The sequence below is a fragment of the Durio zibethinus genome, chromosome 27 (assembly GCF_047325235.1).
Source record: "Durio zibethinus cultivar Kanyao isolate XHJ-2024 chromosome 27, ASM4732523v1, whole genome shotgun sequence".
Classification (NCBI taxonomy): Eukaryota; Viridiplantae; Streptophyta; class Magnoliopsida; order Malvales; family Malvaceae; genus Durio; species Durio zibethinus.
This window is the reverse complement of record NC_143188.1, coordinates 17090932-17109266: the sequence shown is the minus strand read 5'-3', so window position 1 is coordinate 17109266 and position 18335 is coordinate 17090932. Positions and strand designations below refer to the sequence as shown.

Genomic DNA, 18335 nt, shown 5'->3' with positions numbered 1-18335 from the left:
GACTATTAGACAGAACACTGTAGGAAATTGGTGTTAGGAAACTATAATTACCAAGTTTGAAGTGGCTTTTAGCCCCTTCTTTATAGTCTGTCTTAAATGTGAAGTGCAACACGAGACAGCCATTGCTTTCAGTATTTTTGAGTTTGGATCTTGCTTTCCATAAAGATGGATTAACCAACTTGGAAGACCAAATGGATTGTAACTCATAACTATTTGGGAGCATATAGCAGTGCAATTGGAAGAGCTCCCCACTGCATTGCCCCCAAATTTATTAGGGGTCAATTAGACATGATAATTTAAAATACGATAACATGATTTAAAACACGAAAGCATATGAATTAGATTGCCATGTAATATTGCTAGTTTTTTTCCATGCAATATTAGTTTGTTTAATGAATGTTACAATACCTAAAACGCTGCCTTTGCTTGGCATACATCACAAATTGTATACCTAAGGCCGTCACAGTATGGATAGTTGGCCGCCCCGTCCATCCATTCCTAAAAGGCATCACAAAAACTACTCAAATCATCAATATGGCTAGATACGACTTTTTTTTGGGGGGGGGGGGGGGGGGGAGAGGATTTGGATTTAGATCTCTTAATTATATCATATAAAGAACAAGCAAAATCGTTCAACATTTGGTTCACCTGTTCCATCACATTCTACAGTAAAGAAATGTCGAGTAAGAGTAGTTAATTCCGGAAGGAAAACTGTGAAAAGTAGGGCACTGAAAGCTATAATATGCAATCAAAAGCAGTTGTCAACTTTGAAAATGGTCATGTTTGAGCTATGTTGCACAATTGCAGTATATTCATTATAAAAGAAAGAACAGCATGGCTCCTACTTGTGGTATCTTTGTTTTTACTTGTTCATCGGAGTAGACATTCTTTCTCGTTTAGCCACCGTTGCTCTTCTCGGAGCCACCGGGTTTATTTGGTGTCGAAATTTGAGGAATTAGGTGAAGAAGAAGAAGAGTTGCAGAGAAAAAGAGTTTGGAAGGAAAGGACTGGCAATGGGTGATGATTTTCGGCTCAATTTTGCAGCTAAAATAAAGCAGTAATAGACGCTAAAGAGACTTGGCAAATTAACATCATTGAAATTTCATTGCCATTCATATGATTTGTGTAGTACGCTACAGCACCTGCAATTTTTTCATCTAGGAAAATTCATTGTTTTACATTCCCAACCCAATCAAAATAACAATATACAAGGAATTTTCAGCTAGGAAATTTCATTGTTTTTGCTTCTTTTATTATTTTCACAGATCCAACCTGCAGAAAGTCCTTCAAAATTTGTCAAAGAAATTGGATTTGAACAAAAAGATTTGTTCACAATGCTCATTTTCTACACCAATGTTCCATGATTGATGAGAAATTTTCATTATTCGGAGTTTCAAAATACATATCAGTTTATGAAGTGACATAAACAAACATTGACAACTGAATACACAAGGCAAAATCTACTTAAAATCATATGGATAAAGACAAGCTACCCTTGAACACCATATAGATACAATCATAAAGCTCAATCTTCCTCTCTCAATTGCACTCTCTTGGCCAAATGGTACCTGAAAATAGCCTAATTTCTACTTGATGAAGCTACTAATGCCTAAGAAAATAGAGCATTTGGTTCGCCGGATTAACCTATACAATGTCATTGAATAACCAAGGAATGAAACAGCTTCATAGATAATAAGATATCCCTGAATTTCCCACTAATAAAAGATAAATCATACAGGGCCGCTTCCAAGAGTTCAAATATTCATTATTTTTTGCATTATTTCAGCTTAGTCTAGCTTGACATTAGAATATAAAAGTGTGTCCCTTGTCAGTGGCATATTGAGAAGGAAGTAAACCTGCAGTAAGAAAAATAAAACACAAACCAAGAATGGATATCAAATGCCACAGTTCTCGACAAGAAATATCTTTGATTAACAGTCTTACAGGAACAACCAATAAATGAAGAGCATGAGAACTCCTAAATCAGTCAAAGTATAGATAATGTAGATCTATATGGACAATTAAGACATAGACCAAAATCTTTGCCACTTGCAATCTAGAGAGAGAATTTTTTAATCCTTTCCCAAAGGGTCCTGTAATTTTCTCTTGGATCCTACTAACTTATTGGCAGTACAATGTCCCAAATTCTTGTTTGAAATCAATCATCGGGCTGCAAGCAGTATGAAAACCAGAATTTGTCTAATCTATACATATCCTAGACAAAGGAAAAACACGGTCTACATTTTGTAATTTTGACTTGAGAATGGAAAGTTTCTGCTTGGCTGTAAGATGGAATAATTGCATTGTTTTCCAAATCTTGGAAGAAAGAAAAAGACAGTTGACACCTCTGACTAAGTCTACATCAGGTCAAAACTTTGTATGAGTTTTTTGATTATTGGAAAAACTGGGATAAAAGAACTTTCAGCTTTTGTCAAAAGGCTTAGGATTGTTTGGTTTTGTGCTATGGGATTCTAGAAAATTCATGGAACTTCAATGTTACATCAGATATTAAAAAAGCACTCTTGGAACTAAGTAAACACTGGCATCTAACTTAATTAATCGTTAAAACAGATCTTACCCCCAAGAGAGTTGCAATGAGAAGAACAACTCCAGTTACCCAAGCAAGGGTCCTTCTAACCAAAACTTGTGCAGCAAGGGTGGTATTAGGTGAGCTTTTTGTTTCTGCCAACCAACGTGGAGATGGCCGAGAGGTAATCACCACATTCATCGATGTTTTTGGTTCTGGCTGAGGTACCCCCTTGAAGACAATGACTCCAACAATTTGACCTGCCCAATCATCAATTAGATTTGTTAAATAAATTGGCAGCTAGGGAATGACGAAAGGGTGAAATAGAAAGACAAATCCTGTCAATATCTCAAGAGATGGAAAGCATTCACTACAAATTTTGAGAATCCTATCACCAGCATAAATGTATACACAATTTCACATAAATTAGCATGTATGCATGCATGTATGTATGTATGTATACAGAGAACATGTAAAAGGTGGACACAAACTAGAATAACAACATATTTCTCAATCTTAATTGATTAGTAATATGGAGTATTCAACTGTTACCAACCTTCATATGCAGTCTGCAGTGAATCAAATATCTTGGAAAGTGTGGCAAGAAGAAGCCTCATTCCTTGCTTATCAAAACTGACAGTGTAGTCGTGCTCCTGCAAAGCCTGAAAGTTTTTTTTTGTTTTTGGAAACATTAAAAGGATTCGCAAGGGGCTACGTGATGAGGAAGCAAACATAAACAAAAGGCAGTCCAGACATTACAATAGCATGAAAATACATAACTACAAAGAAAGATAGAAACATAATTTAACCATTTTCTACTCTTGAGGTCAATAATTAGAGTAGTGTTAATCAATATTGAACAACAAGTAACATTCATGCTTGAACATACAAAGACACATCTTCCTAACACATTCATTTAATACGGAAGAGACATTTTACAAGGCCAAACAAGCATGGCAGGTAAGAATGCCATTTGTCAGTGGGGAACAATGTCGCAATGTCTTAGAAGGGTAGCTACATTTCAGTTTTAACAAAAAGAACTGCAATGCAAACAAACCCTTTCCTTCCTCATTAATGGATTAACAAGGAATTTTAATCATGGACAGTGGGATGAAAAAGATTAAAGAAACCTTGCACTTAAACATGATGGTTTCCAAATATAATTTCAGACAAGACATCAATCTATAAAAACAAAGTACTAATAGTAGCCAAATCAAGTCTATATGTTTAGTACCTTAATTCCATCAAAATAACCCATTATTAACTCTGCAGGTCTATGCAAAGTCTGTGACAAATCTTCATGAATCTCTATTGCTTTCCTTATATTGTGAGACAGAGCAAGCAGTTTCAATGCAAATTCCCTGTGGACTTTCTGCAAACAATCGAAACCTAAAGCTATCAATGAGGCAAATGAAAATTCAAGACCAAATACTACTGCTACTACCAGACCAGTGTCAGTCAAAAGAAATTCATAAAACAGCAGATAAAAATTTGCTCCTGAATAAGACCTTTGACATATGAAGATTCACATTGTCACCATTTGCCAAGGGAATTGTCAACACTCCATGCAGAGTTTCTGTAGCATCATTGACATATGATCCACCCAACCAAGATCCCTAAACATAGATATAAAGTATAAACCACTGTCACATGTGTGACCAAATCAAATGGAAGACAAACAACACAGATATTAACTAAAGCCTAGAATAATAAACTAACAAAGTCGTTGATCTCTTCTTCAGTGTAATCCCCGAGAGGCTCGTCCAAAGAAATAACAGATACTTCCTCTTCATCTGCAAGAAAATTCATATAACAAACAAATCCTAATGAATAAATACATTGAGGAAAAATCTAGAAAACAATGAGTTATAACTAAATCCACTAGTTTTACAACTAGACAAAAGGTCAAGTACCTGGAAGCTGAATGTCCGCTTCATTTAAACCAAGATCAACACTACTCTTCAAGGCTTTGCTGAAGAGAGCATTCTTGGGGTCAACAACAAGAGGATCTGAAGACAGAAGAAAATTTATTTAAACAAAATGTAGAGAAGGTAGTGGGGAAGAAGAAAACAAAGAAAATGAACTTTGACATAAAGTGAACGTACCATCAATTCCACTGACTTCAAGCATAAAAACAGCACGAGGTCTATCAAATGGATTAGGAATGAGAACCTCATTTAGCTGCAAAAAAGAATGAATATCTTTCAACAAAAGCTTCTATTAAAAAAAGAAATAGGAAACTAAAAGATTATTGCTCAGGACTGATAACTAGCGAGTGACCTTAGATGAACCAGCAGCTGAAAGCGTAATGGGTGGTGCAAAACCAAGCAAAACTGATACGGCCGCACCAACTTCAGGTAACAACATTGACTCTGACTGTTAATATGGAAAAAAAAAAAAAAAAAGAAAAAGAAAAAGGAATTGGAACTGAGGAAGTTGGTACAAAATGAGATTAAAAACTAGATACATGAACAAGACATGATATTTCAATCTCAATTCGCGTCATAAAAAAAAAAAAAAAGTTACGCGAAAAATGCTTCCCCTACCATCCAATTTCCATCTAAGAAGACATTAAAAGCACTTTTATCATATAAAAAATACAATAAAATGATAGTAATATCAGTTATCAGTACGATCTTTAACATTAACAACAACAACAACAACAATAACAATAATAATAAGTCGTTATACATAGTAAAACATTTACATACAACTGAATCACTGAATTTAAACCATCAACAATCTTTTGATACTTAAAATCATCATAAATTATAAATCGATTGAAACCTAATTAGAAATTAATGAATTGAATTAGAGGATAAATACATAAATAAATAAAAACCTGAGAGACATCGTCGGAGGATTGAGTGCGAAGAAATTGATGAGTTGAACTATCGATGAAGAAAACGGATCCGGTAGATTCAGCCTACGGAAACAAAATCAGCAACAATCGAATCAATTAAAACAATTTATTAGTGTCACATCTAATTATATCGAATAAATTAATACAGAGAGAAAGAGAGCAAACCCTAGAACATGAGAAGAGGAGTGAGGAAATTAGGAGAAGATATAATATCTTCATTGCAAAAGATTGAATGATTGAGAGAAAAGAGAAGAGTCCGATCTGTGTGGTGGCTTAGCGATCACGAGTCAGGGGAGGAAGGAAGAGGTCGAGCTTCAAGCCATTTTCAGTTTTGATCTTCCGAACCGACGTCGTTTAATTTCTCAGGTTAAGCGGCGTCGTTTTAGTGAGGAAATGATTAAGTTGGGCTTTTGTTGGGCCTTGATTGTAAAAATATGTACATATGTGCTACAATATTAAAAATAATCAATGAATTTTTTTTTTTTTAGTAAGCTTTTATATTTAAGTTTTTCCAAATTAGCTCTTCTCATTTGACTTTATCCAAATTGAAAAAAGAAATTCAAATTTTACTTAAAGTTTTAGCTTATTTTAATAAATTGACTTTTAAAGATGAATTATTCATATTTATCATTTTTTTCTTTGAAGCGAATGTAATGTAATGAAAAATTGTACATAATAATAATTATAAAAAGGAAATTATACATAATAAAAATCTTCAAGGAGATATCTAAAAGGAAAAGAGTATTGGGATTTACAAAATTAGAAAAGAACTTTACCCTAATCTCAATGAACCTTCATATTTACCCAAAAAATAACAAACGAAAAGTCTTAATAGAAGTTTAAATCCAAGTGAAAAATTTACAAAAATGCAGTTCATGAAAAGTAGATAATAAATTTCAATTATAACATTTTAATTTCATATTATAAAAAACTCTAATTAAGGATAGTAACAAGTCAGGTCAACTAGATTTTTCTCATTTCGAATCTAATCCAACTCTATATCTATAATACTCGAACTCAATCTTATTCGATTTTTTTTTTAACTTTTTATACCCAAACTTGATATTATATAAAATCGTATTCAATCTGATTTAGAATTAATAAAATATTATTTTTTAATGTAAATTAAAATTAAATAAATAAAATATATATAAATATAAAATTAAATAAATAGTTAAAAAATAATTATATATATATAAAGTCGAGTTGAAGTAGATTTGTCTAAAACCAGATTTTGATTTTAATCTACAATTACTCGATCCGACTTGAACTCAATTTAAAAAAAAAAAAACTGATTTTAAAAGGTTAAATTGAATCGAAATCTATTTGATATAAGTTAAATTATTATCTTTAGTTATAATCAACTTATAAAATATTATTTATTTTGATATGAAATTTTTGTAATTTTATTAAAAAAAATATCTTTAAAATATAAATATAAATTTATACATATGTACAATGGATCCTCAGAATATCTCGTGTGAAACTATGGCCTTACACCATCAAAACAAGGCACTTAAATAAAAACATTGTCATCTCCCATTTTATTGATCTGTCATGTATATTTCAAGACTTCGCAATGCAATGTACAAATCTCATGAAGGGAGAGGTGGATCCCATTTAAGAAAATTTCCAAAGGCAAGAACTATATATAAACCCCACAAAAGAAAAAAAAAACCCTAAATCCAAATGGGATCACCTAAGAAAGTCTATACCATGTAACTTTTATACTTACAAAATTTATGTTTGGGTCATGGTAAAATGAAGGAAAATCTACGTTCTTTATTGGAAAAAAAAGGAAAAAAAAATTCCAAAAAAAAAAAAAAGAGATCAGTCTTCTAGCTGCCGAGAGGAGAGACATATCTTCACCAATCAATGGTACACAAAGTGGCAACCATTATAGCCTGATGGTTCAACAAAATGAATTAACACAAATTAGCAAAAGGGTTAATGTTACGGATAGCTATTAAATTATAGTGAAATATTTAATAAAATATTTAAATTTAAATTTTTTTAATGTAATATGTAAATTACGAATCTATTAATTAATATGATATTTTAAAAATTATTTATTCATTACGTATTATTATAACTAATCATTTAAAAATAAATATTATATTATATTAATACATTTATAATTTAAAAATATCATTAAAGATTTTTAAAATTTAAATATAATATTTAATATTTTATTATAATTGAATGATACGTATTTGTAATATTAACCCTCTCAATAAAATGCTTTATATTCAAAACCAATTGGCTAGGTAATTATTATTACCTTAAATAAAACAACAGAACATTATAGGGTCAAATTCCAAGTTGATTTAACAAAAGAAAGCAAGGTTAAGAGGAGTGGGATAGTTTTTTATTGCAGGTTTCGTACTTTAAAAGGAAAATTCAATTGGGAAACTCACTTGGGTCAACTGTGACGAGTATGGCTGTGCCTCCAAACTCACATGTGCCGCCAGCAACCTTGGTTTTTTGCCAGTAACTATTAAAAGCAAAAGAAGCATGTGCAAACAAGGTGTCAGGGTGAAAGCATGAGCCACTGGGCAGAATTGAATCGCAATCTGCTCCAGACCCACATGCATAGTTCATAGCTTCTTGAATAATTGGGTCAGGCACTGATGGCTTAGCCACGCACCATAAGGCTGTGCTTGGAGCCACATAGGGAGGTGGTGGAACCGTGGGGGGAGGGTACACAATTGGTGGTAGAAACACTGGTGGTATTGGATTAAACCCAAAGGGAGGTGGAACATAGAATGGTGGGCTCACGACAACGGCTGGTGGGATGGGCTCATAAAAAGGTGGGCTTAACAAGGGCCCTGATGGGCTTGGAATATAAATTGTTGGTGTTGGTATTGCTCGTGGTGGTCCTGGAACACCACCAGGTGGGCTTGGAACAATTTGTGGTGGATTCGGGCTGACCGGGAATACGGATGGGCTTGGAACAGTTCCACCTGAGCTTGGTGGTGGGCTTTGGCCTGGAAGAACAGGAGGGACGTTGTAAAAGGGTGATGGTGGGGAGGGTATGGTTCCAATGGGAGTTGGAATGATTGTAGCAGGGGTTGCAGGGGGGTTAACACAATAAGGAGGAGAATTTACAGGGGGGAGAGACTCAAATGGTGGCAAAGAAAATGGTGAGCTCACACCATAAGGTTGAGTATTAGATGTATCAGTAGGTTGTTCAATCACTAAACTCATAAGCTTACTCATTAGTTGCAATTTCTTTGTGTGCTTTATGACTGAACTCCTTGCATGTTTTGGATCTTTGACTAGTCCCATAGATTTTCTTGCATCTGCCCAAAAGCAAAAAACAAAGAGATTTACAGTTAATCATCCCAATGTAATGATTTCTGCCCTCTAGTTCATTTCAACTAAGGTTAATTCCCTCACAGTTCTGTAATGCATTAATTCTAGCATCTTGTTATTCATGGTCTCTTTAATTAAATCTTGTTGATTGAAAAAGATGCAAATTACATAAAGTTGGAACCCTGAGTTTAACTCATTATTTCATGCAGTTACTGGTATTTAATAGGTTTAAGATTCAAATTTCAGTATATGCAATTTCTATCCCTATCCCTAAGCTGCGATCGCTTTGGTACTAAAAAATTTACATGAAGTTGAGATTTGATAAGCTATATTGATTTGAAGCAGAAACTTAGTGGCAAAGCAAACTTAGTATATTCCTTTTGACTTGTCGTCAGACTCAAGAACTAAAAGTTGATGGCATATCAGCAAACACAATGGATTAAATAAATAAAAGTTGATAGTAACAAAAATCTTCATGTTGAAGGCATCACACATTTCCATGCCATGGTTCATGGAGTAGATTTACACCATGGAATCAAGTTTACATTGAAAACATGGAAATTTTGATGTGTAAACGATTATAGCAAAAGATGATTCTAAAAAATTTGGGTGTAAATCTACTGGATCTAAAAAGGAGAAAAACTACAGAAAAAAAAAAAAACCAGAGATTTTCAGAATCTGCACATCTGATCATTTATCCAGTTAAACAGTGCAGAATTGGTTGAAAAAACCCAGAATTTGAGCTGAATTTCACTTAAATGGCATTGATCAATAATGTAGCAGAAAACAGCTTACCGCAATGTATGAACAGAGTGGCTGCCATTGTTGCATAAAGAAGCAGCATGAAAATCCTGTTTTCCATGACTCAGTTTCAGCAATGCCAGACAAAACACTCCAGGGCGAACCTCTTTTAACTTGCTAAAACTTCAAATTCCGAACCACTCAAAGACTACTGAGATGGCAGAAGAGTGATGTAGAGACATATATAAAGGCAGGGTCCTGATGGAGAGAACTAGCGAAATGGTGCAAGCAAGGCAAGGAAGGGGGACAAGTGGCTTGGTTGGCCATTAAAGATTTGATTCTTGAGCAGCTCACTTTGCTTTAAGTTAGTTTTTTTTATGCTTGAAATCACCATAATTTAAACTCTAGTAACCGAAACTAAGAATCTAAGACTCTATTAACAGATTACGCGACTGTTGGTTTGGTGTAAGTAAATCACTTTTGCTAAGAAATGTAAATATGAAGAATACTAAAAAGGGATTAAAAGATGTAACAGAAGGTGTATTTTAAAGGAAGTTGTTCACTGTCCCCTGATCAATACCTCTTTGATCTCACTTTAAAATTATTTTCTTTTGCTGTTGTTGTTCATGCAAATTTGGCATATATGCTTGCTTCACATTGGGAAAAATCAAAGCAAGGTTTTTGGTTGCCCTTTTGTCTTGCTTTCTTTCTACTCAAAGCTCTCACTTTCTCTCTCTTTCCCCCAGTCTTTATCCTTTAAATGAATCGTCTTTGTTGGAGTATTTATGCAGGAGGGGGAAAGACTTGAGAGTCATTAAACTAAAGCTGAGATATTGCTTTGGAAGTAGGTGTTTAAGCGACCTGCAAAGCATTTTTTTTTTTTTTTTGGAATTTGGGACATACCATGTTGGGCCCTACACATATAAAGTCTCTTCTCTTCCACTAATTGGAATATTGGAGAGAATTACATATCCAAAGCAGTTTTACAATTTGTACGATCATAAATGTGTCCTTAAATAGCATTTTAGGATCCATGTCGCATACTCATGGAACTATCGTCAGCCAACAAAGGTGATTATTTACTGTCCAATATGGACTTGGGATATACCTAGTATGTGTTCAACGTTGGCATGTTATCATGGTCATTCGAAGTTATAAATTCCGCATCGATTTTGCATAAGGTTGAGAAAATAATTAAAAAAATTAAAAATTAAATTGAAATTTTGATTAAAAAATTTTTTATTTGGTTTAAATTAAATTCAAATATTAAATTTATATAATAAATTTAAATCAAATTTTGAATCGAAAAGTAAAAAATTAAATTGAATTGAATTATATATTTTTATTTGTTTTTATATTTTTTAAAATTTTTATAAAATAAAAACAATAATTTTTTATCAAAATCTATTTAAATATACTAAAATTTTATATTAAAATAATATATAAAAAATTTTAAATTTCAAAAATTGATAAACTAAACTGAACCAAAATAGTAAAATTCGAATAAGTTTAAATTTGAATTAAAATTTTAAAATTCATAATATTATGTAATACCTAAAAAATCAAATCGAATTTAATCCGATTTGAACAATTATTACCCCTAATTCTGTATTCAAATTTAATTTGAAATATAAATTTTCATACTATTTTTAATTTATGATGTGTTTTATGTAAAATAAAATTATGAGACTCAATGAAATAAAGTAGATAACATCTTGCAAGTTAATTTAAATTGTAATATCTAATATCAAAACCAATTTTGAGAGTATTAATGATGTGTCATCGAAGATAATGAAGTCTCAATAGAATGAGGATGATGCCATAATCTTAAAAAAAAAAATTATGAATTCAATTAATTATTACTTTTTTATGAAACAAAGTCATAAAATCTAATAAATTGAGATGAAAAATGCTTTGGAAATTGAGGTAGACCATTACCACGTACTTTTAATAATTTTTTTTGCATAAACAACATTTTATGCTAATGAGTTTTTAATTATTATTAATTTTATTTTATAAAGGGATATTGTGACTCTAATGTAAGATGTTTATCCAAATTTTATTTCATCCTTGGGATTTTCTGCTTGTCTAAATTTTATTGATTCTCGTCTAAATTTTTTTTTTTTAATTTTTGGTTCAAGGAAGACATAACTTATATAAAAAGAAAAAAAAAAATTGATTCGAAACCAAAACTTCTATATCTTTATAAATCCTTCTTAGCCGGTGAAGGACATTTCTGTTTGGGTTTTGAGCATCTATAAAATCTTATCAACCATACAAAACTAATAAATTTTGGGTCCCTAAAAAAGGAATTAAATTAAACTACAAGGGTAAATTCGGAGTCTAACAAAATAGTTGATAAACATACCACATTTAACTTTGAATTAAGCGACAGCGCAAAAAGAGGTTGTCTTCGGGCCAGGCTTGTTAGACAAGTTCAAGTGTTAAGGCAGACCACAAACCATTCTTAGCTCTCGCACAATAGGCCCATGACCCAGAGTATAAAATTTCTTCAACCAGCCAATCCGTTGAAACAAATTTGAATTGCTTTGTGCAGGCTGGTTTAGTGGTTGATTTTTCGACTTGAATAAATATGGAATTGGATGGAGGATAATTAAAATAATAATTAATATAAAATTAATTATTATAATGATAAGATAAAATTAACAATGTATAAATATTTGGATGTATAAATTAATAATGGTGAGATAAATTGTGATGAGAAAAAAAAATTATTGAGATTAGATTAAAATTAATAAGTAATAAAATTTTAAATTATTTAACATTTATAAAATTATTATTTTTATGATAAATAATAATTTTGTTAATAGATAATTAAAAATTAATAAAAATAATTTATTATATAATAATAAATTTTATTTATCATATTTCAAAATTTTAAATAAAAAATAAAAATGAAATAAAAAGAGAAAAATTAAATTATGAAAACGTTTTTGTCTTTCTAACATAAAATTAAGGGGAAAATGGAATAAAACAAAAAGAGTGAGGTTCACTCTCTCACTAAACAAAAACAACCAGCGGAGAAATGGAGATTCAAGCCTCCAACTGTGCTGCGGCTGCGACATCCTAATGGATGTCTAATACCGTTTTGGCACAAATTTCTCTAACAATCGCGCCTCCACAAGAGGTTTAATAGAATCCAAAAGCAGCTTTAAGTTAATTGATAGCACAAACTAAGTTATAAGGGTTGACACTTTGAAAATCTTGGTTTACTCTCCAAGACTAGCCCGGTTTTTATGTTTATTATTAAAATATTAAAAATTATTTTTTATTTTATTATTATATTATATTATATAATAAAAATATATTAACTTATTAATTAATAATATATTCGAATCAATCCTTGACTTGAGCCTAAGTCATGCCAATCCCACGAGCTTGATGGGTAATTTGACTCTTGAACACTTACTTCTTTTTCATGCAAATTATATTAAGATATTTTTAATTTGTAAGAAATTGAAAATTCAATCTTAAATCTTAATCTCTTAGTGTGACCTAAGTAAGGTCCCAATTAAAATATGTGGGTTGTTTTGAAACTTGAATGAATTAATTAACGTTATCATAAATAAGTCTACTATTGATAGATTTTTATCAATAAAATTTTTTTATCAATAATTACGATAAATTACTAATGAAAATACAAATAATGACATAATAATGATAAAATAAAAACACTATAAACGTAATTAATATTTTTTAATGAGAAAAATGTTCTAAATGACATAAGGCAAGAGTCATCCTTACTAAAAATGAAAAGAACAAGCACTAACAAAGTTGATAAACTTTCATTGAAAGACAGAAAAAAAGTAAAAAGATACATTTGTTAGGAATATATCAACTTTATTCATCATTAATTTAGCATGCACTGTGCCCTTTTCCAATTAACATCTCATTATACAGTAATTAGTTAGTATTAATGTCAACACTTTTTCTAAAAGTTTTCCATTATCTTTTCTTTTGATTTTTCGGCCATAATTTGTCTCATGTTATGTATAAACCAACTAAAATGAAAAGAAAGAGAAAAGAAAAGCATCATAAAATTCATTATTCTTTAATTATATGACTAATTAAGCTGAAAAATTGGTGATCATCACAACAAAGAAATTGAATGGATAGATTTAAAAGTGTGAACATTTTAAACTTATTTTTGTCAAGTTCTCAATAAAATTATTGAACAAAAACTATAATTATAAAATACTATACTACCATTCTAAATTAATCTTCCATTTATCTTATATGGAAAAGATTGTCCTACCCACATTACGTTAAATTTCAATGGGTATAAATTTAAGGTGTAATTCAATTGATTTATATAACTATTCTTAAAAGATGACATTCAGTAGATCTAAAGTTTAACTTTTAGCATCTGCAATCCCTTTATTTATTATCAAGTTACGGATTTCTTTGTACAAAAAAAAAAAAAATCAATGTGTTTTTTAAATTTTTGAGTATTTTTATGAATTTTTTTTAGTTTTTGTGTATTGAAAATTTTTTGGGATAATGTATGAATTTACTATTTTACTTATGTGAATTGTCTAAATTTACCATTAAACTTTTGGTGATGCAATTATATCACTACACTTTTAATTTTAGAATAAAGAAAATGCCATAATGAAAGAAAAAATGAGAAAAAAATTCAGATTATATAGCATTATGTTTTAATAAAAAATGTCAAAAAAAGAAATAAAATAAAAAGAAAATTTTATATTTTAATTTTATGATTTTTTTCCTATAATGTCATTCTCAAAATTATTTTTAATTGTAAAACAGTTTTTAATAGAATATTTTACTGAATATTCTTTAATTGCTTTAAAATTATAAGTATGATAATAAAATTGCTTCAAAATTAAAAAGTACGATGTAAAATTGAACCAATTGAAAAATTAATAGTAAATTCATACCATTCATATAAGAACATAAATAAATTTGTACTTTATTTTTATTGTTTTATCTCAACTTCGGGTCCTAATAGAAAATTTTTAACTTTACCTTGTTATATTTAAAGGATTATTATTCTATACACCAATGGTCGAATTTAATTAATAAACTTCACAAACGAGTTAATTAAAAAAAATTGATACGTTTTAATTTAATAATTTAATTATTCATTTTCGTAAATATATCTAATAGCACACTTTTCAATTTTCTAAGGCTACTTGCTAAGTCTAAATTTTCTATTATCAGAATATAAAAACAGCAGAATTTCCCTTGAAAAATCATATATATATATATATATGTCATAATAATAATAATGGGGTAAACGCAGAATACAAAATCTGAATTAGGGATGTTGTTAATAGATTTGATAATTTAAAATATGATATAATGATATGAATAAAAAATACGAAAATGATATATATGATTAAAATATATGAAGATAACAATTTAAAATAATTTAAAATTTTAACAAAAATCGTATATGAATTTAATAAAATAAAAAAAAATTTATATCGATACGAATTATAATACGTAATTTTTTATATAATACATTATAAATATATAAATTATCAATATTTTATATCATTATCAATACATAAATTATTATATTTAATTAAAAAAAAAAGGCATAAATCAGCGGTGCCAACAAATCCAAAAAGAATAGATATAAAAGCTTGGCTTAATAATTACAATCACTTGTAGTTAGATGTCACATTTCATCAATGTGACAAGATATCATCTCCATCAAAAGACATTCTAACTTTTTTTTTTCTCTCTCTTTCTGTCTTTGCTTTCATGCATTGGTTAATTATTAATCATGTCGTCTTGGTATCTATGTTGATATTCATTGAAAGTGGTTTCAAACTTCGAAATCTGAATCATACACTGCATTAATATTTGAGGCATATATATTAATTATTTATGTACATTGATCAGCTGGCAAGTTGATAATTTTTTTTTTATTTTCATTTTATAATGAAGATGAAGAATTCGAACACAATTATGTGCTTTGTTTTTAGAAGGTTAAATTCTAATTAATTATTAATTCACTTTCTTAATTACATTAATGGGCACATCTATATTTCTTGTTAACTTAAGTTGAAGAAAAAAACATGGCTTTGGTTTTGATTAGTTTAATTATAATCATTATGTATCTATTAGTCAACTTACTATCTAAAAGTAAATGGGATTAAGGAAAGGAAAAGGAAGAAGAAAATAAAGTATTAAATTTTAATTAATTAAGATGTTCATGGGTAAAGGTGTTTATGGATTGGATCGAGTTCATATTTGGTGTTAATAACTTATATGTTTAGTTAGGTCTAATTTGACCTGATATTTCAGATTTCAAAAAATTTTCAAATCCAACCAAAATTAAAAAAAATAAACCCCAAACCCATTTACTAAACTTAATTTATATAATAAAAAATTTAAAAAATATATTTTTTGAATAATATATAAAAATAAAAATTTACATATATATATTTATATAATTATAATATTTTAATTATATAATTTATTCAGGCTAGGTTAAGCCAGGTTCAAACTTTAATTCTTTTATACAAGATTTGGCCTAAAATTTAAATAATCCTAAATATTATACCGGAATCCATCGGATAGATTTTAATTTTTTGTTGAAACCCTTTTAAAACTTAAGCAGACCTCTAAATTTAAATGGATAACTTGACCCTGAAATAAGTTTATTCATAAATATGCATGACAGCTTTCTTATTATCATTTTAATAAATTTTCTTTAGATAATAAATTTATCACTAACATGAACTTTATGGATAAAAATAATAAACCTATCACAAGAGGGACAGTAAGAAGAAGGTCTACTTTGATATCTTATATTAAGATGGATATTTAAACTCTAAAACCTCATCGAATGGGAACGGAAAGAAGACAAGGTTGGCTACATCAACATCAAACTCAACAGGGCAACATTCATGGCGACTAAATTTGATGACTTCTAACATGTGAAAGCTTTACGTGAAAAACAAATGGTTTCTCCATGCAAATGACTTAATACAAAAAATACAGACTAAATTTCAAAAATATCTATGTATATATAAATGGCAAGTAAGGTAGCTTAGCCCACCAATAAAAAGGCCAGACATGCGCTCTTCTGACGAAATTAACAACAGATATGAATGTCCTCACTAATTAAATTCCAGCCACTGATGTTTTAACCAATTAAATTGTTAATTCTTCTCTTAGCTCTCTTCAAATTTAGTTATCAGTTTTGGTTGTTGACAACATGTAAATACAAAACGCAGCCGTGTAGTACACGTTAGTAAAGTGCTTTCATTGATCATAATTTAATTAATTACATTTTTGGTATTTGAATTTTAAAAAAAATGTATAAATTGAAACTTTAAAAAATAAAATATACAATTTACATCCTGAACTTTCAAATTGTGTATTATATTAACCCAAACTTTAATATCATTAACCATACCAACCTATATATGCGGCGTTTGAGAAATATTATTAAATTATGTGTTTATTTTTTGTACTTTTAATTTTTTTCAATATAAATTAAAAAAATATATTTTTTATTTGAACCGTAAAAATTGTTTAGGATTGGTCAATTATTTTTTGTCATGTGACATTCACATGAAAGTTTTTACAAAATATTTAATACTTTTATTTAACAAATAACATACATAGGACAAAATTATATTGATTAGATATCACATAATTATAATCTTTATGTATCTATTTGTCAACTTACTATCTAAAAGTAAATGGGATTAAGGAAAAGAAAAGTAAGAAGAAAATAAAGTATTAAATTTTAATTAATTAAAATGCTTGTGGGTAGAAGTATTCATGGATTGAGCCCGGTTAAGTCCATATTTGATATTAATAACTTATATATTTATCTAGAGTTAGTTCAGTTTGATATTTCAAATTTCAAAATTTTTCTAAATCTTACTCAAATTAAAAAAATAAATTTCAAACTCATCCGTTAAATTTAATTTATATAATAAAAATTAAAAAAATCTTTTTGAAAATAAAATATAAAAAATAAAATTTACATATATATATACTTATATAATTATAATATTTTAATTATATATAGTTTATTTAGACCGAAACAGACCAGACTTGAGTTTTAATTTTTTTTTATATAAATTTAGTTAGAAATTTAAATGAGCATAAAAATTATATCTAAACCCATTTAATGAATTTTAATTTTTCATTCAAACTTTCTTAAAATTTAGGTAGATTTTCAGGTTTGGATGAATAATACAACTCTTGAGCAAGTCGATACATGAAGGCTTTCTTGTTATTATTTTAATAATTTCTTTAAATAATAAATTTATCATGTACCATGAACTTTGCGTATAAAAATAATAAACCTATCACAAGAGGGACAATAGGAAGAGGATATACTTTGATATCATATATTAAGATGGATATTTAAACTCTAAAACCTCATCAAATGGGAACGGAAAGAAGACAAGGTTGGCTACATCAACGTCAAACTCAACAGGGCGACATTCATGGCGACTAAATTTGATGACTTCTAACATGTGAAAGCTTTACGTGAAAAACAAATGGTTTCGCCATGCAAATTAATTAATACAAAAAATACAGACTAAATTTAAAATATATATATATTTTTATATATAAATAGCAAGGAAGGTAGCTTAGCCCACCAACAAAAAAGCGAGACATGGGCTCTTTTAACGAAATTAGCAACAGACATGAATGTCCTCACTAATTAAAGTCCAGACATTGATGTTTTAACCAATTAAATTGTTAATTCTTCTCTTGGCACTCTTTAAATTTAATTATCAGTTTTGGTTGTTGACAACATGCAAATACAAAACGCAGCCGTGTAGTGTATGTTAGTAAAGTGCTTTCATTGATCATAATTTAATTAATTACAATTTTGGAATTTGGATTTTAAAAAAATTATATAAA

General features: G+C 29.3%; 2 protein-coding genes across 3 annotated transcripts; both read right to left on the bottom strand.

Annotated features, from left to right (window-relative positions):
• Positions 1-1324: 1324 nt before the first annotated feature.
• PMP (putative type 1 membrane protein) lies at positions 1325-5679 on the bottom strand. 2 transcript variants are annotated; one of them, XM_022866998.2, is made up of 11 exons: positions 5556-5679; positions 5370-5453; positions 4808-4903; positions 4633-4708; positions 4441-4536; positions 4247-4320; positions 4036-4143; positions 3762-3899; positions 3084-3189; positions 2579-2787; positions 1325-1856 (listed from the first exon to the last, which is right to left on the bottom strand). In XM_022866998.2, the coding sequence occupies exons 1-11, from the start codon at positions 5607-5609 to the stop codon at positions 1788-1790; spliced, it is 1110 nt and encodes a 369-aa protein (XP_022722733.1). In that variant the 5' UTR covers positions 5610-5679; the 3' UTR covers positions 1325-1787. The 2 variants fall into 2 exon arrangements, with proteins under 2 accessions (XP_022722733.1, XP_022722734.1); XM_022866999.2 differs by lacking the exon at positions 3762-3899.
• Positions 5680-6968: 1289 nt separating this feature from the next.
• On the bottom strand, positions 6969-9784 carry LOC111279551 (uncharacterized). Its single transcript, XM_089756553.1, has 3 exons — positions 9501-9784; positions 7808-8692; positions 6969-7294 (listed from the first exon to the last, which is right to left on the bottom strand). Exons 1-3 carry the CDS (start codon positions 9565-9567, stop codon positions 7263-7265), a joined length of 984 nt encoding a protein of 327 aa, XP_089612679.1. The 5' UTR covers positions 9568-9784; the 3' UTR covers positions 6969-7262.
• Positions 9785-18335: the final 8551 nt, after the last annotated feature.